The following is a 21156-nucleotide window of genomic DNA, read 5'->3' on the forward strand; positions in this document are numbered from 1 at the left end:
AAATCGCGATAACTTCCGGCTCCATGTCCGTGGCGTTAACAGGCACCGGCGTTGCTACTTCGCTTACCGGACCTGGAATAGTCGTTGGCATTCCTTTAGCCAGCGTCGGCGCCGTCTGCGGTATCGTTTCCGCTGTTACAACAGGCGTTATAAAGCAATTGTCCGGTAAGATATCCAAGCACGACACTCATATAGCCCTAGCAAAAGCAAAGGCTAACACCATCGCCGACTTAGTCTCTCAAGCTCTGCGGGACCGCCGCATAGACGACACGGAGTTTTCTTTGATCCTCGCTGAGGAAAAGAAATACGGGGAGCTAAAGTCGGGCAATAAAAAAACCATCGTGAAAGATCTTTCCGAGGAATCTCGCAAAAAGATCTACCAGGAGGCAAAAGAGGAGCTTCAAAGAAAGCTTGCTCAGTAAACATCTGCTTTGAAAAGAGCGTGACGGGATTTCGTTTACATATCGAACGACAGTCTGGAAATTACGCGTAATCTTATGCCATAAGATTTATACCATAATACACGGCATGACCTTATTTAGTAAATTATTACGTGTAATATAAATTATTTGCATGACCTTATTTAGCGAATTATTACGCGTAATTTCTCATCTTATGCCATAAGATTCACTATCTTCTTGGAATCCATCCTAAGAGGGGGTGGTTGGGGTCGATTTCGTGAAATATTTCGTAGATTACGTCAGGGTAATAAGGAATATCCTTATCCAGCCGACAAAACATCCACTCGCCTCTGCTCATATCAGAAACCTCAGGAATAGACTTACCGGTAATTTCAGACAAAAGATAGGGAATAGCTTTGTAATATTTCCCTAGCTTTAATTTTTTCAGCGTTTTCCGTAGGCTTTGTGGCGTTGGCTCTTCTAAGTGGTTTATAATTCTTTCCATTACTTCGTCGTCTAAATATACCGGCCGATGACCTTGAATGTGACTCATCCAGTCTCTGAAGTATTTTATTCTTTTGTATGGGGTCTTCTTACGGCCTCCATTGGCGTAATACTGCTCTTTGGTAGCATTTGGTACGGCATTACGAATATTCTTACCACACTCGTAACACTGTGCTGACGTGTCGTCTTCTATTTGCATTTTCTTACCACAACAAATATACTTATTTGGTTTAGTAGGCACAAACTTGGGTTTCAAGCACTTTACACAGAAATCATAAACAAACTCTTTACATTCTTCGCACTCCATATATAGACTAACATATTTGCGCTGTTGCCCCCAACCACACTTGGAGTGGGGATTGTCCGTAGGTGGATTTTTGACGTGGGTCTTGCCCGTGTTGAGATTGCGCTGGAACCCCCATTCCCTATACTACTCACATCCAATGCATTGCAGTCACCTCCAATGCATACACCAGGTGAGGCACCAACATAACGTTGACTAACAGCGGCAGGGTGTTATAACGCACTATTTTACCTCAAAAATTGAACGTGATCCGGTTCTTTCCCATCTTCATAACTCATGAAAATATCCCTGAAGTCCTAAAATCATAAAAATGATACCGTTAAGCGGAGGGAACATGTGTTCTTCTATATGACTGTAGTGTCTCAAGTTCACAAATATTAGCTGCTCATATATTAGCTGCAAAAAGACTTTTTGCCAACGCCAACTTTGTTTGTAGTACGGGACAAGATAAATTAGCTAATTGCCCGCCTAAGTCCTACTACAAAGTACTTTCAACAAAATTCTTATGCAAAAGAAAAAGTACCTCTCGTCCAACAGCAAGAAGAGCGACTTCATTCTTACACAGAACCGTTGCGCTACGAGTCTTGTGGTGTAGAAGAGCCAATTCCTAAGAAGATGATATGGTGGTGAGAGGAACCGTTAGTTGTTAAATAGAATAGGCTAATGTATGGAATGACTTTTAAACGCCATGGCACAAGGCACCATCACAGTACCGAACTGAAGAGTCCTCTGAACAAATCACTGCGCGCGAGGACACTTCTAAACCAATCAAAGTGCTCGAACATGGTACCGCCACGGTCACGTAACGGCCCACCTATACTGTCAGTTTTTTACATACAAAATTTCCCCTAAGAGTGCATGCGCAATGAATTGTACATTGAGACGAATCCCGGCTTAACCATGGGGTAATAGTGAAATCTCGTGAATCAAAACTTACACCAAAGCTGCTTCCTTTCCCCAGAACAGCTATGGTGGTCGACCTCTCTTCGCCTGTAGCGGGGTCGTTAACCAGAAGCGTCACCAATGCTAGAGGAAAGAAGGAAGGGAACATCAAGTAACAATAAGGTGTAGCGTTAGTACGGACAACAAATTCGGGCGATACAATAGTTCGGTTATTATAATCGTTGCATTTTACAGAGCGAAGTTTAGCAACACATTTTTGGTGGTTCATTGACGCCGTTTTACACGGGCGTTTTTTTAGCAATTTGAGGTGTCAGTGCTTTTTGCGGCGATTTTTACGGCGATTTCAAAGCTACACAAAATCGCGCTTGTGAACGATCGGCGATTTTATTGCGGTTTATGGTCCTCTTTGCAGCAGAAAAATTGTTGCGCGCGGAGTGGTCATAGGGGAAACATTCGCATTGCAACTTGCAACCGCAATGTTGCGCGACAAGTTGAATGACTTTGTGGCCCGTATTACTGCACCTTGTGCTTTGGAACTTTAGGTACGGCTCTATTTGGTATATGCGAAAAGTGGAATCTAATTTCATTGCAGTCATTCTATTACCTGTTCCAGATAGAATAAAATAGAAATTTTCCGCTCTGTGGCCTTGTCTAATGATGACTCTCTTCGCTTCGAAACTGAAATGGTGAAATAAGTCATTAGTAAAAAATAATGATTGTTTACAGCCTAGGAGCCTTATCCAAGGATGTTATTGATGACGATGATGATAAACGCAAATCCAGTGATGCTAACCTTTCGTACCAACCAACATTTACAAGTCTTCTTTGCATTTTCAACGGATATTCACCAAAAGCCGCCACAGCTGTCTTCAGACCAACTAATGCCTGAGATTGAATTGCAGTGTTAATTTAATATAAACAGAACAGCATCAGTCTCTGTACAATCGCATTCATCCAGCTGGCAATTTTCTAAGGGCACTCCAAGTTTTGGAGGCTGCAATCCTATGTTGCCTATGATGGGCCTGCTCTGCTGTTGCATTACATACAACAAAACACGACCTTTAAGGGACTCGTGGTTTTCTTATTTCGAGCCTGCTTTGCAAAATAGATGTTAAAACAGAAAGTTGAAGAAGCCATGAAGCCTCTTATAACCATGAATTTAAACACAACCTAAAAACTCCATTTGGTTTTCGTATGGAATGCTTTCTCGTTAATAGCTACGTACGCCTGGAAAATAACCTTAGCTCTACTTACCGCCTGTATCTGCTCCTCTGTTCTTGTTCCTGGAAGCATCGATAGAATCTGGACTGAATCTGGACTCAGCTTGACCTAAAAAATAAAATTACATGTGACGTACACTCACTGAGAAAACTGCTGTATCGAAACGACACGTTGTTTTTAGTGCACGCATGTAAAATGAAAAATCCTGAACTCAACATCACATGTGATTAGAGTTTGCTTTTAAGTCTCTCCCTTGATGCTTGATTTGAGGGTTTTTCTCCGGGTTCTCCGATTTTCGTCCCCCCGCAAAAATCAAGTTCAATTTCTACGGTGGCCCATAAGGGACAAGCAGTAATTTAGACAAGTTGTTGCAAATACGAAACGAGTTTCTGCTATTAATTGCGCAACTTGTCTCTCGCTTGCAGCAACACGTCTAACATGCAGCAACTTACTTGCAGCAACTTGTCTCTTATTTGCATCAGCTCGTTTAACACGCAGCAACTAGTCTAACATGCAGCAATTAACTCGTTTCTTATTTGCAGCAACTTGTTTAACTTGCTGCATGTCCCTTATGGGCCAACGTAAATCTGTGAGATAGTCCTAGTGTTTTTTTAAACGTCATAGGAACTATGCTAACGATTAGTAATAAAACTAGAGAACATTTATTTACCTCTCTTATAGCCTTGAAATAATTAGGATCAAAAACTATACCATCATCACTTGAAATCCCTGATTCTGTTATTTCTTCAAGTTGTTCAAAAACTACCGAGTGCTGGGGTTGTTTGTATTTCCTGGAACAAAAATCGATACAGACGACTGATTTAGAAAAACTAACCAATAGGCCTTTCTCAACCTCTTGAATGCAAGGCTACGTGTGGGAAAACCGTTATTCTTTCCACCCTACCATGTTCTACATTTGCAGCATGAACAAGGTCGGTCGCGCCATTTGAATCCCAGCTTGCAATGGAAAAATAATAAGCGAACGAGACTTGGAGCAAGTCTAGGTCAATGTAGAACCTCTACATTGGTTAGTTTTCCGAGTCGTTTTCGGCAGAGGTATGTGAGTAGGATTTCGAATGACAGATACGACATGTACTGACTTGTGAGGAGGGATCGCGCGGAGTGACGGCACTAAAACTGTATACGAAGAAGCCCGCGCATTTGGTCACTTAGTAGGTTCATAATAAAAAAAGACCTTTCCCACTCATGGTCTACGAGTCAATGTCGGAAATTAAATTGCTCAAACTAGTTCTACAGAAATTGGAGAAGAGAATGGAGATTTTCCATAAGAAACAAATGTATTTATCTGAAGTGAGCTCTTGAAACATTTTAGTGGCTTGAACGTCACTCACAGAGATAATTCATTTACTCTACTTGGATTTTGAACGAACTTGTGAGCTTCAAGTCAAAAAGGGCCAAAATTTGCGTTTTCTCTAACACAAAAGAGTAAAGAAATGGCTCAGAAAATTAGTACTTATTTTTCTAAAACTAGTTTTGTACAAATTGGAGAAGAGAATGGAGATTTTCCATAAGAAAAAAATGTATTTATCTGAAGTGAGCTCTTGAAACATTTTAGTGGCTTGAACGTCACTCACAGAGATAATTTATTCATTCTTCTTGGATTTTGAACAAACTTGTGAGCTTCAAGTCAAAAGTACCAAAACTTGCGTTTTCTCTAACACAAAAGAGTAAAGAAATGGCTCAGAAAATTAGTACTTATTTTTCTAAAACTAGTGTTGTAGAAATTTAAAAGGAGAATGGAGATTTTCCATAAGAAGAAAATCTATTTATCTTGAGTGAGCTCTTGAAACAGTTTAGTGGCTTGAACGTCACTCACAGAGATAATTTATTCATCTCGTACGAATTTTGAACACACTTGTGAGCTTCAAGTTAAAAGGGCCAACATTTGCGTTTTCTCTAACGCAAAAGAGTAAAGAAATGGCTCAGAAAATTAGAACTTATTTTTCTAAAACCAGTTTTGAAGAAATTGGAAAGGAAAATGGAGATTTTCCATAAGAAAAAAAATTATTTATCTGAAGTTAGCTTTTTGAAACAGTTTAGTGGCTTGAACGTCACTCACAGAGATAATTTATTCATCCCGTACGAATTTTGAACCAACTTGTGAGCTTCAAGTCAAAAGTGCCAAAACTTGCATTTTCTCTCAGGAAAGAGTAAAGAAATGGCTCAGAAAATTAGTACTTATTTTTCTAAAACTAGCTCTGTAGAAATTGGAGAAGAGAATGGAGATTTTCCATGAGAAAAAAATGTATTTATCTGAAGTGAGCTCTTGAAACATTTTAGTGGCTTGAACGTCACTCACAGAGATAATTTATTCATTCTACTTGGATAACGAGTTTCAATCCAAAAGTGCCAAAACTTGCGCCTTTTCTCTCACAAAAGAGTAAAGAAATGGCTCAGAAAATTAGATTGTAATTTTCTAAAACTAGTTGTGGAGAAATTGGAGAAGAGAATCATGAAGATTTTCCATGAGAAAAACTTTTAAGTGTTGGATTTTGATTGTTTGAAAAAATTGTCAAATTAATGATTTTCGTGAATACAGTAGTTGTCTTGCATAGTATTATATGAGACAAAGTAGAGAATATTGATCAAAATCACTGGTAATGAATGAGTAAGAAGACCGCTCTTTTGCAAGGAAAGATGAAGAGATTTGCAACCTGCTTCATCGACTTTTAAATACTGCATCTCGAGTCGAACAACTTTTTAGTTCAATTCCTCAGAAACTTTGAGAATAAATATCCATTGCGGAACATTTTATGATTAACCTCTAAATGCTTAAATACGACATACCACGCAAAAACTCGTGAAAAACCAAGAATAAAAGCGCACTTCTTTTATCTTCGCAGGACGTGTGCCAGAACGCCATTTTTTAACTTCAAAACAGCCTACGTAACCTAGCCTTTCTATGTGTAACTTGCTGGGAGGTTGGGTACTGGTTTGAATGCAGTTTCTTTATCTATAGCGCGAAATATGAAGTACACAAGTAGGTCTGCGTTCAATAATAATAATTCTTAACAATCCCCCTTAAAGTCATGCAAAAACATACGATCCCCACTAAGCAAGGCTTGTAGCTTCTTTTTTTAAAAATTGTGCACCCCCCCCCCCCCATTTTTCTGACAAAAATTTGCCCATCCCCCCTTTTTTCTACCAAAATTTTCCCGATCCCCCCTTAATTTCACCGCCCCCGCCCCCCTCCCTCTGCCATACATTATGAACGCAGCCTGGGTCTCGCTCAGTGAACTCATTTGCTACGGACACCCGAGGTAATTCGGACACTTCAGACTGCCTCCTTGAGAATCTATATTCACGGGGCTTGGCTTTACCAAATTATCTATGTGTAAACAATTAGTTCAAATGAATTCTGTTACCTGTCGATGCTTGATTTGACCTTCAACAAGAAACAAATAAGGCGAACAGTCTTTTGAAACCTTTCAATAGGCTGCAATTGATAAAAGTAAATTAGTACGCTAAGACATATTCAAAACGGTGGGAGTCGCAATACTTTCTTTACAGCAACGCATCTACTTGTAGCAGGGGCAGATCTAGAATTCTGAGTTGGGAGGGGAGGGGGCTTTATTGTACATATAATGTTTAACATCGAAAAACGATTTATGTAAATTAGGCATGATATTATAGGTAAGAATTCCACCGAGGGGGGTGACGGCAATCCTGTGACCCCTCCCCCCCTCCCTGCCAATGCGTAGAGAGTAGAGAGATGTTGAGCTCAATGCGTTGGCCAACTGACTTAAATCTCCTATACTCTCGACGTCTATTTCAGTTAAAAAACAGTTTGAGCCAAAGGAGATAAGATCAGATAGATTCCAATACCCTATTTCTTTTCATTTTAATAGTCATCGTTGGCTATTGTTGTTGACATTGCTGAGATACGCCAGCACATAAAGCTTCTTTCGATCTTGGAATAACTTTTCTTTTATCTATTTTGGTCTCTTTGCAATATAGTCATGATTAAATGCTCCCTGATAACTATAAGTTAAACGAGATGTCACACTCTTGTAAATGCAGACAGGTAGCCTAGATGATAATACTTATTTGGGCACGATAAAATCTTAGAGCTTGGCTAGTGAAATCAGTATCCGATTCCTATTAATCCTATAGAATAATATGGACCATCAAATATTTGCAATCAAAATAATCTTGGAGTAACCAAAATAATATGACATTTTTCCAATTAATTTTGATCGATTCTTCGAAGATCGTTATTGAAAAAGCAAACTGTCACAGTTTCCATGGCAAAATCAACCAACATAAGCAGACTCGTGGTTTGGTTTGAATATCGATTTATTGCAACATTGCCTACCTAGGTTTGCAATGCCTCTCAAATACCTTGATATAACTTATGTCTTTCTGATTTCCAATTAATTCTTGATTGAGTGAGAATTGGAACTTAATCGATTATCACTATACAATTGAATAATCACCGCATTGCGGTAATCGATACTAATTGGCATCCCTATACTACTAGGTGGTAAGATTGAACGATATTTGAGCTAAGAGATGTATCCATATAATACGCAAGGCATCTTCGAGAAAAAAAAAATCTAATTTGATTTGCTAAATCTTTTCTAAAACACTTAAATTTATCATTTTGAATTGGTAATTTGTGCATGCACTTTTTGTACTCTTCGATACGAGACATATAGATATCTTAGATCTCTACAAGTAGTTTCGTCTCTTACCCGTCTTTGTATCGGCAGGTCTACATTTTTGAACCGTTTCACTTCAAACGGAGCTTCCATCTCTTCCTCCTCGTCAAGAGTTCCTTCGTTCGCTCTACCAATGGAAACTTGTGTCGATTCTTTCCTTGATTTTTCCTGCAGCATCCCATCCTTACTTACTCTCCTCCTGATTCTTGATTCGCTTAGGATTTCTCGATTCAAACTATTGATTCTAGCTCTCAAGCTACGGTACTTTTCATTGTGCAAACTCGTTGATCTTTTCAAGCTTTTTTTCGTCAGGAGATTTGTATTCTGTTTCTCATGTTGAGGAAATGTCCTTCCTCGACATCTTCTATAACGTGGCCTATCATAGATCGACCCATAAATGAATTTATTGATGTCCACAACAGGCCTGTTGTTGGTGAGTGTAAAGTCTGGTAGACGGTTTCTCAAGCTCGTTTTCTCTTTAGATTCGGAAGCAAGTGTAGAACTAGAGTAATGTAACTTCTTAAGCGCGAATGGTATCTGTATATCTTCATCACGGATGGCACGTCTGTGGTTTAGTGAATGTACAGTCGCTGCATCGACGGCATCCGCTTCTGCATGGTTGTTATTGTTGTCAGTTAAGTTTGAGAAGTTTGATATTTGGTCGGTACTCTGATTTTGGGTCCAGAATGATTCTCTTGCCCCTAGCTGATTTACCCTGGATGCTTCCATGTTACACAATTGTTTTATGTAGTATTCACCATTCCATGGAACAAACTTATGAAGCCATCAAGGTCTTTTCATACTTGTCGCAGATCACTTGGGCGATAAAAAGCTCTCAAATGCAGTGTACAATTGAACAAAATACTATAACATTTCCTGACCTTCCTAGTTACCGATTGAAACTTAGCGCCCCAGAAACTTAATATGACCTCATTTTCATAAAGACTTAACGACCAGAGAATCCTAGGAAGTTACAATGAAGTTATAGCAGAACGTCTAGTCTAATGAACTGGAGATGGTAGACACGAAGTGCGGACCAATCGGTCACATCATCAATTTGATCAACTTGTTTCTTGGGTTATCTTGAGTGCTTGGAAGGCTTTTTATAGAAACACTGTTGAAGAATGTCATACAAGAGTCGCGTTCGGTTACCTTCATCGAACATACGTCTTTCCAAATGAATAGCTTTATTCGCCGAACAATTACTTGAATTCCTGCGTACTCTTTGAAAGTCTTTGGATTCTTTAGTTTTGATATCTAGTGCAAGTATTGATTTTTGTATTGATACTTGGATGAAGTCGTGCTTTTTGTCATTCCTGCGAGTCAAGGCTATTAAATCTTACATTACACGTATTCACTTTCAGCTCTCGATAATCAAAGTGATTCACTAGACTAGAATCCACAAGCCAACTTACTATATATGCTTCGCAAGGTAAACAGGCCTTGTGTAAAACAAAACATAAGCCAGTGTTGCAGACTTTGAAGTGCGAAGTCGATAATATAGCTTCTAATTCGTAGATAAACACCGTTTACGTCACATAAGCATCAAAGGCTACTGCTTTGACATTTGGCTTTGTTTGATATGACTTAACAACTCAACACAGCACTATATTTTTTAAGCAAAATATTCATTTTTTTCTTTGATCATTTTGGCCGTAATCCCCTCTTGTAGTGGGTGGATTGCAGGTTATTTACTAGATAATAATTATCAGGGATTATCTTTGGCTATTTGTCTTACGGATTTAAGATACTTGCAAGGCTTATAAAACGGCGAATAAACAATACTTCTAAGCTCACGATAGCTTGAGGGAAACTAGATAGAATCCAGTGACAAAAGTATGTCCCTAATTCTACTTCAAATATGACTGGATTATTGTAGCAAGTCGACAAGAGTAACTTAAAACTAAGAAAAGATGTTGTGTATATGATTGCCATGGCAACGGAGTTTAGCACTAATCATTTGAAGGTGTTTGCCTAATGGAGTATGCGATGACAACAAAAGGCTCTTCTAGTTTTAAATGTGTTTTTCTTTGTATAATATGAAATCTTTATGAGTTGGTCATTAGCGAGAAGATTACAAACTGATTAGAACAATAGTACTAATAATTAATTCACGTAAAAAAATTTGGACTCAATTGTTGAGCTGCATTCTGAGCAGTTGAAAGTTGCCACACATTTGTAGTAGTTTCAACGATTTCACTATTGATTGGCTCTCCGCTGTATAGTCTACGCTCACAAATTTATTTAATTTCTTTGGTTTCAGGGATCGATACTTCATGCTTACACAAAAGGCGTTAGCCTAAACTATGAAGTCATAAAAAACTTTAACAACTTCATTTCCTTCTAATAATAACTTAATAACCCTTTATTGGTTTGAAGATAGCCTGCCTAAGATAAAACTATTTTATAATCCAACTTGAGCTAAAGAACAAGACCCTGGGGACAGGGTAGGACAGTTTAACTGAGTTTCTAAGAATCTAAAGGCGAAGCGAAAATAAGTCGCTACCACAGGTAGCCCAGTAATAAGAAAATGTTTTGATTCTAAAATTTTATTTACTTTCTTTCACAATAGATTCGGAAATCAATTTAGTTATTTAAGCGCGTGCTTAAAATAAACTGGTGTTCATAGTAAACCACAGGCTAACCACTCTAATAAATGAAGGAAATACTAAATGGTGTCTTGTCTTTGTCTTTTTATGCGCGCGCGCTATCGATTTTTTGTCATCTCACCTACCCCCCTTGGTAACAATTTTGTTTTTCTACTATACAATATACTAACAAGGTAGGCAACTTCACGGGCTTCCTGTGGAAAATTCAAACTTTGAAGAGAGAAAGCCACGAATTTATCCAGATATTTTGACTTCGAAAACAAAAAAAGTATAAAGAACGTCGTACTTACATCTAATCTTCAATAATTTAAAGGATTTTTTGATAATAAATTCTCTATAAGGAGGGTTTTTTGGGCTTTTTTAGCAAAAACTTATGTGCCGTCAGTTATGCTTGCATCCGAGCGGGCCTGAACACGAGAAAAGGGATCCAAAACAAGTCCTCTCCCTCCCTCTCCAAGTGTTTTTGGTTCGTTACCACATGCTTCCCAACCCCATACCCCGTGAGTCTTGCATTTTACTTCCGGTTGTTTTTTTAACCAATCAAGAAGCGTCGCCTATTTTTGGCTTCGCGAAACTTTTTGTAAAGCTTTTTTATCGTAGAGTTGTCAGATCTATCTTGAAAAACGTCGTATAGAAAAAAAAAAAAAAAAAATATATATATATATATATATATTGTATCAGGATGAAAAAGGACAGAAAAAAACATTTAAAACTATTTTTCATTCACCTAAAGTGCAATGAAGTAAGTAGTAAACTTACGTAGTACACGGCTCCACAAACTTGGTGTGAACAAAGTTTATTAAAAAATACATATTTATCAAACCAATGATAACCAACTTATAATTAATAATATTTTCCTACTTGCATTAAGAATGCGTATTTTCTCTGCATGAATCGTCTTAGGAAGGCATGGCAGTTTTTTGGCTTTGAAGACGTCGCAAGCCATTCCAGTGGAACACACTAGGTTATTAAACGTTTTTGCCGTTACTTTCAAATAAAATAATCATCTCAGTTATAAGAAAAGATTTACCAGTGCCCGCTTTGCCTTGTATAAGAAAATTATGCCCTGCTAGTGCTTGGTCTAAGCAATACTTTTGCTCTAGCGTCAACCTAAACGGCAGAGAAAATACACATTTTTAATAAACTTTGTTCACACCAAGCTTGTGGAGTCGTGTACTACGTAAATTTACTACTTACTTCATTGCACTTTAGGTGAATGAAAAATAGTTTTAAATGTTTTTTTCTGTCCTTTTTCATCCTGATACAATATATCTTATTTCTATTTTTTTCTATACGACGTTTTTCAAGATAGATCTGACAACTCTACGATAAAAAAGCTTTACAAAAAGTTTCGCGAAGCCAAAAATAGGCGACGCTTCTCAGATTGGTTAAAAAAACAACCGGAAGTAAAATGCAAGACTCACGGGGTATGGGTTGGGAAGCATGTGGTAACGAACCAAAAACACTTGGAGAGGGAGGGAGAGGACTTGTTTTGGATCCCTTTTCTCGTGTTCAGGCCCGCTCGGATGCAAGCATAACTGACGGCACATAAGTTTTTGCTAAAAAAGCCCAAAAAACCCTCCTTATAGAGAATTTATTATCAAAAAATCCTTTAAATTATTGAAGATTAGATGTAAGTACGACGTTCTTTATACTTTTTTTGTTTTCGAAGTCAAAATATCTGGATAAATTCGTGGCTTTCTCTCTTCAAAGTTTGAATTTTCCACAGGAAGCCCGTGAAGTTGCCTACCTTGTTAGTATATTGTATAGTAGAAAAACAAAATTGTTACCAAGGGGGGTAGGTGAGATGACAAAAAATCGATAGCGCGCGCGCATAAAAAGACAAAGACAAGACACCATTTAGTATTTCCTTCATTTATTAGAGTGGTTAGCCTGTGAGTAAACTAAGAGCTTTCTGCACTGCGCATCTATAATATCTCATTTGGATACGCGCGCAGCGGTCTTTTGGTCATAAACCGCTGGCTTCTATGTTGAACTGGCCGTGAATTCGGTTGAGGTAATACTTAGGTTACGCATAGGAATATCATGGAAATATGTTTTAAATCCCACGCAAATTCAAACTTTAAATTTGACTTGTGCACGCTATTTTTCCAGTAGCGCGGGTAAGCATATATTAATATACTAATTTTATGAATGCTTCTCTGTTCTGGAGCATATCTAATGGGGAGGGGGCTGCCATTAAATACTACGCTTTCTTTTAGCCGGCTAGGAATGCCTTAAATTTTAAGGAAATACCATTTTCACTAACTTATATTCGCTCACACGTTATCGCTACTCACCGGAAACTTGTTTCTTTGTTTATCAACTAAGGTGATCTTTCTGTGTGGACCAGAAGATTGTGGTTCTTGATACCCCTCCAAAAGTGCATGACTCCTCATTCTTCTTGCCATCTCCCTTTCTTCTTCTATCGCCCTGCTTTCTTTTCTGTCACGCATCTCTTGGAGTCTGAAAAGCCTTTTGATTTCTTGATTTAGGAGTTTGGTGTCCGCATGCCGTGTGCTCATCATTCGTATGGTGAGATTTCCAAGGGATAGTCGTTGGGGTCTTGGTTTATGTTTCGTAAGGAGTTCACCTGACTATGAAAGAAGAGAATACAAAAACCGACACCATCAATGGACCAATGACTGTTAGGGATTTGTAGTTAGAAAAGAATACTGAAAAGAAGCTGATCATTGATAGATTGATTGGAAAGTTAGGCGGCTTAGTTACAAGCATTCTTTTCAAAAATGGCATTTTTTATCAGCAGAAGTCTTTGAATGCACGTTAATTGGATTTTAATTATCTCTGAAACATTTGAGCCGCACGATGCGTGTATTAAATATTACGCTATGCTGCAGGAAGACTAGACGCAGGAAACATAGTTTCTGAAAGGCAGTTCCGACTATAAATAAAACGACAACTACAAAGAAAATCAAGGAAACTTTAAAACTATAATGGAAACCTATGCAAAAACTGTGGAATCTTGGTTTGAAATATTTAAAAAAATACGGCAAAGTTCTTTCAGTATTATAAAATACTTCTCCACTGATTCTCCTGAAGAACAATACTCACTTGAAGCTTATCAGCAATGAGGCACCATTTTGTGTTTCTTCTTCTGAGGCTTCCAGAGGCGGAGTTTGAAAAATGACTCGAGGATCCCATGCTTTGTTGAAATGCGACAGACGTCTTTCTGGTTTTTCGATCTTTGCGGAAAAAATTATTAACAGCACATTATTACCTTGCTTAATGCACAAGGGCGGATCCGGGGGGGGGGGGGGGGGGGGGTGGCTGAAGCCCCCCTTCAGCAGCAGCAGAAAAAAAAAAGATGCTTTTTTAGATCGTTTTCCGTTGTGTTGATGGAAGAAACTCAATTAGCCCCCCCCCCCCCCCTCTCCTAAAATTTTGGCTGGATCCGCCCTTGATGCATGGGGCTCATACAGTGAGGAAAGGATCCCGTTTTAGTTGCGCAATGACTAGTTTTATCACGATGGTATTGGTAGTGATGTTACCCTGGCCAGTCAAAGACGCTTTCTTTCTTTTTGGAACCATACTTGGAACTAAGAGCAGCCGTGGGCGAGGAATGAAAGAAAACAGGTTTAGTTTTTTCCCGCTTGCGCTCACTTTACCTCTAGGATACTTCATAGATAAACGCATACAAAAAGACAAACCTCAATATATAGTATTTAGAGTACATGGTGATGGACGTAGTGATCATAAGGAAGTACAATGAAAACCATTCAAACCAGTTGATTTTTTTGCAGCTAAATCAAACGCGCGGCAATATTAGAAAAAAGTAAGTTCGACAACTCTGGAAATTTCTGGAAAATTAACGCAAGAATAATATTATATATAATAATATCCAATCTTGGTTCCGGCACACTAATTAATTTGTCAAAAATTCAGTGGGTGGTTGTTGACTCGAAAGTTTTAACTCTTCAACAACCACACACACGAACTTTTCTATCATTTTGTAACTATATTTATGTAAAACTCTATATCTTATTAATAAGTTATTAAGCTCTTTTGCAAATTAATATTATCATTGTCAAGTGTGTGAATAAATAAAGTCTGAGTCTATTTTAAAACTTATAATTGGCATACATATAAAGAAAGTAAAGAATTTACAGGGTAATCATAATAGAGTTTCATCAAGATTCTAAGATTATAGTCCAGTTTAATCGTCATGGTAACATATAATCCCTTATAATATTATATCTTCATTTTACCCATATTTGCAAGTAATTCCACTAATCATGAGTTTGGTGAAATTTTGTGATTCATGTAGGAAAAAGAGTAGTATGCACTGTTTACTAATTTGTATTGAAATTGCAATTCCAAAACTTATCAGGAAGATCGAGCAACATCGTAAAGTTCTTACTGCTTTCCTAAGACCATCATTGCTTTGGACGTTGGCAAACAAGCGGCAAAGGCTTATAGACAAAAAATCTCTCTTTTGGACCAATATATTGATGTGTAAACACTGTGTTTGGAAAAATTTCTCCGGTGGTCATGACTACAAAGGATTCAAAATCTCCCTCAGACTATTGCAAAACATGCTAATCTATTAGACCAAAGAACCGAAAGGTGAGTCGGCCCATTGATAAAATCCAACATATAGGTCTTTAGGGCTTAAACTTATTATCCAAATGCCTTAAAACTACATAGCTTTGGTCAGTGGTCAGTATAGCACCATATATGTCGATCCAACATTACAATTTACCTATCAAAAACACAAACAAACAGTAACTGTGTAGTTGCTTGTCCTCATGAAGAACTGAACGATTCCACTACAAGATTTTTGCGCTAAAAAGTTGCAAATACTTTCACAAACTTTAAAATCAACATTCAATTTTTTGATAACGAACAATATAATAATACAAGTATAGCTTTTTCAATGGCATTCAATCATTAAATGATCCACGAGGTCAGACGAGGATGTAATACTAATAGACGTATTTACTCATCCAAACAACCTCGTTAAAACCTTGAATAGCGCTTGTTGTGTTAGGGAGAAGCCATCAACGCTTTCAACAGCTTATTTATCTCCCTTGAAAAAAGAACTGAAGTGTTAACTACGTGTTATCATAACTTACTATGTTCGTTGACTTCTTCAGAGAAGACATAGCTGTTGCTCGAAGCTTGAATTTTGTGCATGTTTTCAGTCGACGATTCTTTTCACCGATCAGTCCCTTGGCAACAGTACTACAGTACAGGGCATTACAGTATTAGGAAACTGGAAAATACAACTCGAAGCAGCATTCTAGGTTCTTTCATTCGCACATTCAGAGCAAAATACTTGTTTCTACCACAGCTTTAATGGCTTATTATGAATTTATTGAGGAATTATAAAATCTAATAAGCTTCGTCTTTTGTTTACCGAAGATTATGAGAAGTTATAAACTGCACTATGATGCAAAAGGGACTGGACTCTTTTGTTCTCCTGGAATTCTTAGTTGTTTGGCAGTGTTCGGCTCTTTTCTACTATTAATATGTACATAGATTATGTTAGATTTTAATTATGTGTAAAGAAATACCGACAAAGAATACTTTCTTGGTAAATAATCCTTAGCATTTATTGGTTTGTTCCTATACGTGCTTGTTTTCTGTGTCTTGAAGTGTCATCAGTTTCTTTTATTTGGACAGTACCCTCAATGACTCCAGGAAGGGATTTATAAGAAAGGTTTAATGCTAACGAGATCAGTATGTCAACTGGAATTAAGGCATTTACTCCGAGTTGAATGATATCCAATCTTTGTTCACTTGAAAATGAATTTACTAAAAAATTGAATCTGGAATTCGTTTTCACGCAACACTTTTATCGCAAAATAGATACGAAATGTGATTGTTTCATACTTATTTCGGGAAATTTAAGGTCTTTAAGCAGAGGTTGGCCGCTTAATGGAGTTTTACAGCATAGAATGACAATATAATGATGATGCTATGATGATGATGATGATGATGATGATACTTATTTCGGGAAATTTAAGGTCTTTACTGAGGTTGGCTGCTTAATGGAGTTTTACAGCATAGAATGAGAATATAATGATGATGCTAAGCTGCTGTAAAAGAAACTTATTTAATGCTTTCATTTTATTAGGAAATATATAATATCAACGTGCTATCATGAGTTGAGAGACACGTGCAAAATGAGAGATTCTGCATGTAGCATTGTAAATCTCGGAATTTAAAAACGCCACCTATGTTGGAAAAGGCGTACTGCGTAGCCTAAACTGAAAACCATTCATTGCGAACCCAAACTAGACCTAGCCCCTTGCGCACCTTTAAAATAAAGAATTGTTTGCTAAAATTCTGCAGAGTACGCACAACAAACCTATGGAAAAAGTACCTACTAATTAGCGCAAAACAGTACGTACTAATTAGCCATTCAAAACAATAGGATTTTGCACTATTTACTTTTAAACATTTTCACTGGTTTACTGCATGCACTTTCATTAGTTGTCCACAATTTAAAAAAAAATTATTCAATTATTATTCATAATATTCAATATTCTTCAGTTATTGGTCAAAGTTTGTTAGATCTAGAGGTCTGGAATCTTCACATTCAAACATTAATCTTATTTAACATCTTCCCACAAACTTTAAAACTTAATAGGTGCTCAAAAATTACGAATTTTGTTTACTGTAGCTCGGTGCTTATCTGTCTGGGAATTCAAAACGTATAGTAACAAGCTTTTGGTTTCGGCAGTGCATCATGGGGTAGCTTGGGGTCAAATGTTTGGTTTTATAAAGGTAAAAAAGAGGATAGTTTTATCAAATGTATTCTCTGATTTCCTTATCACGTCATTCCTTGCTGAAGGACCCCATATCATCCTTAAAGAATTGTTTGGATTGTGAAATTAATTGTATTGATGAAGCATATCATTGGGCAACATCACATGCTGAGATTACTCCAAGACATGTCGTATGGCCTGTTGACAGAAAGAAAAATGTTAATAGTTTGGCAAGGCAAGGCAAGGCAAGGCAAGGCAAGGCAAGGCAAAGGCAAGATTTCAGTTTATTCCTTTACCTTTCAGTTGTCGAAGGTTTACCATGTCCTCCTTTATAATCATGCGTCGTCATGGACTGCCAGTGAAGGGCAGGTGTTTGGGCTGTGTAATGATATAAAAAATACTTAATAATACCTCAACTACAATACACAATTTCCTCCGTATACCTCTTCTTCTTTGACTGAAATGAAATCAATCTTGATCCCGCGTGCAACCTTGGAACAACCCCATGGTCTGATCAAAGTCAGACTATGGGTAACTCACAGGTCGAACCCCAACCTGAGGGTTGATTTGAGCTAGGGCCCGGCCATGACAACTCACAGATCAAATCCTAAAACAACCTCTAGATGCTTGACCAACCCTTCTTTAAAAAATATAGAAATGAACCGATAAAAGGAACGTTACATCTCACCTTTTGAATCGGGCCTAAATCTATCAGGTTTCCATGGGTTACGTTGCTTATAGTTTTGCGGAACTACAAGGCAAATAAAAGGAAATTTGATCATTCATACATGAACATGTGATGTACCTGTTACGGGCAATGTTGCAGAAATCGAATAAAGCTACCTCTGCATGCGGCGTTGCATGCATCATGCAACGGATTTCCTCGTGACACAACTGGCAACACTGCATGGAATATTGTGATGTTTTCAGTCAAATATATAAAGAGATTTTTATAACAACACTGCTGGTCAGTATTCAGTGTGCGTTGTGTGCCCAAGTAGCTTTTTCTTCATTTCTAGTTTTGCGCAGGAAAACTTGCTACATCGTTTGATATCCCTCAAAACATTCGGCAAAAGTCACCAGCAATTGTCCATTTAAGACTATGCAATACTTACCAAGCGGTTTGCCTTGGAATGTCGTATTATAAGTGGTGGAAAACCACCGATGTTTATCAGTTTGTAGTATGTTGACAGGAGCTGACTTGACTTCACGTGGAGCTTCAGCAGCAACGTCATTCCTCCACACTAGATATGTCTGTCACAAGTAGGAACAGAAAGAAAGCTAATGCAACGACAAGAACTAATCTAATTCGTTTATTTCCTTATGTGGGGATCCATGTCCCAGAGCTTTATAGTAAAAGAATATGAATTGTTTTATAGGAACAGAGAAGATTGATGATTCAGATGGAGCCGGGTAGAGTCATACACTTAAATGTAGAAATGGAAAACAAATACTATGCAAACAGCCGCAAATACGGGAATTAAAAAGAGGTTTTGAGGAAGAGGAGTATTTAGGTGAAATGGAGTAGAAAAACTTTGCTTCAGTGGAAGACTGAAGAGGAATACCCGGAAAAAATGTTCAACATGGTATATCGTTTCCATGCATCTCATCATCGCCTCAACAAACTAATACGAAATCGCCCCAAACTCAAGCGCAGATTTAATTACCTTATCTGGATAATGCCATGGATCGTGTAGGCGAGGATGGGGATTATTTTTTCGATGGACAGAGATTGGTGTTGGTGCGCTGTGTCTGCTATATTGGACTGGAGGAGTCCTAAAGGTCCCTGCGTAGTGCGACCTTTCAAATGGCCATCCCCTAGGGAGGTGATCTGCTGTTCTCATTCTGTAAAGAAAATTATCAGTGCAAGTTCCATCAGCCTTTGTCTATCATATTATTTATTATATCATCCATTTAAAAAAACGTTAGATAATCGGCTGTCTTATCATGGTTGCAGCGTAACTATGTTGCGAGACAGCTAAAAGCTGCACCTACTAGGCTTGTCATCCTTTCTCGACCAGGAACTTCTGAAAAAGCTAGATAGTACGAAAAACACTCTGTAATAAACAGCTTTTATTTTTTTCACAGCGTCAGCAGGAAACCTGGTAAATTTTACAAGCCGAATTACGAAACAGCACTAGTGTTGTCTTGCTGTTGCAAGAAGTTTGCTGCTCGTAAACGTTTCATCGTATCACTCTCCACATAATGGAAAAAATTTTCGTAATTCCAGCCACATATCTGTTCTCTAGTTTTCACGGTGCTTAGAAAAAGCAAAATAAAACGCTTCGATTGTTGACAATCAGTGAAAAATAATAAGCTGTCAATCCAACTGAAAACGCCATGTCAGAACTGGGCAGTCCTCGTGAACTGAATGAAAAGTCGTGGGACATCCAATACTGTTCACTCTTGACCTTAGCTTCCTAGCTCCACATGAAATTTTAGACGCAAATTAAAACTATGTTTTTACTCCAAGATTTGTTAAAAAAGATGCCAGAAAGTTACGCTGATTTAAACGCATTTTTTTTTCCAAAAAAAGTTTTTGTTAAGGAGTAACTTAACCATATAGTTTGCATATGTAAAAATTCCTTCGACATATGCAAATAACGAGATGGTTTGTTTGGAGTTGTCTGGCTGTGTTGGATGTATATGTTGCGATATATATATTCTTTATTTTAAATACCAAGTTAGAGTCTTACCTCTGTGGCAAAGCCACGGATCCAGGCACACCAATATAATCCCTGGCATATGTTGTCCATGGAAAGCCTTTTCTTCTACCAGCTGATGCTAAAACAAAAAGCATCAATCAAATACACATGGTGATTAACAATTGACTGTAAACAGTATGGCAGCATAATGCTTACTTATTAAATAGTTATATAACTCAAAAACCAAGTAATAGTAGCATTAAGATGAAGATTTTAATCCCTAAATTGATGTAGCTTTTTCATCGTAACTTTTCTTATAGTACTGATAGTGAGAGACATAAAAACTTGGCTTGTCAATTGAAGATCACTTTCACTGCTTTCATCTCCATCCTTCTCAAAGCATTCAAACATGCTATTCGTAAATATTATGATTAATCAAGAAATCTTTATGACCAACCTGAAGCAGGAGTCTCTGGTTCTGTTCCCCATGGAGGATTTTTTACTGTAGTTTTAACTATATCTCCAGAATCATCATCTTGTGTAAACTGCCGCATGATCTGACTGATCGAGTCTCTTTGCTATGACTTCAAATTGGACAACTAGTTTTTCCTTGTACTCGGCACTTCTGAATTTCACTTAATAAAACTAAGTTTAAGAATAAAACCCTCTAATTTTGGATGAGTTTCTAATATTATTATTAATAATAGAAAAGTCAATTGGCGCCTATATCAGTACTTCCAGAAGTGTTGTGACCAATTTACTCAAGATGCAACAAGCTTCATGATGCTAATTGGTTAACTGGTTGCTAAGCGATATTGGCTGCCCAGGTCATGCTAATGAGCTAGCGTCCAGTCTTTGAATGCGGTGTAAGGACCACTGCCTGACCACTGGTAAACCTCTTGAAACACCGAAGTGTACCTACTATTCAATATATACCTTAATGAATTGTAAATGGGAAACTCTAACATCAAGCCAGAGCAACCCGCTCTGGGAGTAAATCAGAAATCTGGCCAGTCACATAGTCAAGTTGATATGTTCATGATGATATCTTCCTTTATACGTCACTAGGATTTCATGCTTTACAGATTGTCCAATTTTGATGTCTACTAAATCAATAAAATGGGGTCCTTATATAGAACCACTTGCGCGCTGATCG

The 21156-nt window shown here is 37.8% G+C and overlaps 2 protein-coding genes and 1 long non-coding RNA gene across 3 annotated transcripts in view; all 3 read right to left on the minus strand.

The window, feature by feature from the left end:
• Positions 1 to 9533, minus strand: part of LOC116306654 (uncharacterized) — a 38274-nt gene extending 28741 nt beyond the window's left edge. Inside the window, exons 1-9 of the mRNA XM_089038945.1 lie at positions 8049 to 9533; positions 6720 to 6790; positions 4004 to 4124; positions 3367 to 3441; positions 2906 to 2997; positions 2717 to 2790; positions 2147 to 2235; positions 1733 to 1816; positions 1441 to 1505 (exon numbers count right to left, since the gene is read on the minus strand). Of these exons, the coding sequence (XP_088895071.1) occupies positions 1441 to 1505; positions 1733 to 1816; positions 2147 to 2235; positions 2717 to 2790; positions 2906 to 2997; positions 3367 to 3441; positions 4004 to 4124; positions 6720 to 6790; positions 8049 to 8744 (1367 nt within the window). The 5' untranslated portion in view covers positions 8745 to 9533. The remainder of the gene's footprint in view (positions 1 to 1440; positions 1506 to 1732; positions 1817 to 2146; positions 2236 to 2716; positions 2791 to 2905; positions 2998 to 3366; positions 3442 to 4003; positions 4125 to 6719; positions 6791 to 8048) is intronic.
• A 3397-nt stretch (positions 9534 to 12930) lies between these two features.
• LOC148905910 (uncharacterized) lies at positions 12931 to 15980 on the minus strand. The gene is made up of 3 exons (XR_016121486.1): positions 15718 to 15980; positions 13697 to 13827; positions 12931 to 13221 (listed from the first exon to the last, which is right to left on the minus strand). It is a non-coding gene; the product is annotated as an uncharacterized LOC148905910 (long non-coding RNA).
• A 1038-nt stretch (positions 15981 to 17018) lies between these two features.
• On the minus strand, positions 17019 to 20769 carry LOC116306651 (uncharacterized). Its single transcript, XM_031716730.2, has 7 exons — positions 20458 to 20769; positions 20052 to 20139; positions 19023 to 19200; positions 18471 to 18609; positions 18044 to 18106; positions 17652 to 17733; positions 17019 to 17553 (listed from the first exon to the last, which is right to left on the minus strand). The coding sequence occupies exons 1-7, from the start codon at positions 20552 to 20554 to the stop codon at positions 17517 to 17519; spliced, it is 684 nt and encodes a 227-aa protein (XP_031572590.1). The 5' UTR covers positions 20555 to 20769; the 3' UTR covers positions 17019 to 17516.
• Positions 20770 to 21156: the final 387 nt, after the last annotated feature.

This window comes from Actinia tenebrosa, unplaced genomic scaffold, assembly GCF_029948245.1.
Source record: "Actinia tenebrosa isolate PJP-AT-01 unplaced genomic scaffold, QUT_ActTen_1.0 PGA_scaffold6__47_contigs__length_16458017, whole genome shotgun sequence".
Classification (NCBI taxonomy): domain Eukaryota; kingdom Metazoa; phylum Cnidaria; class Anthozoa; order Actiniaria; family Actiniidae; genus Actinia; species Actinia tenebrosa.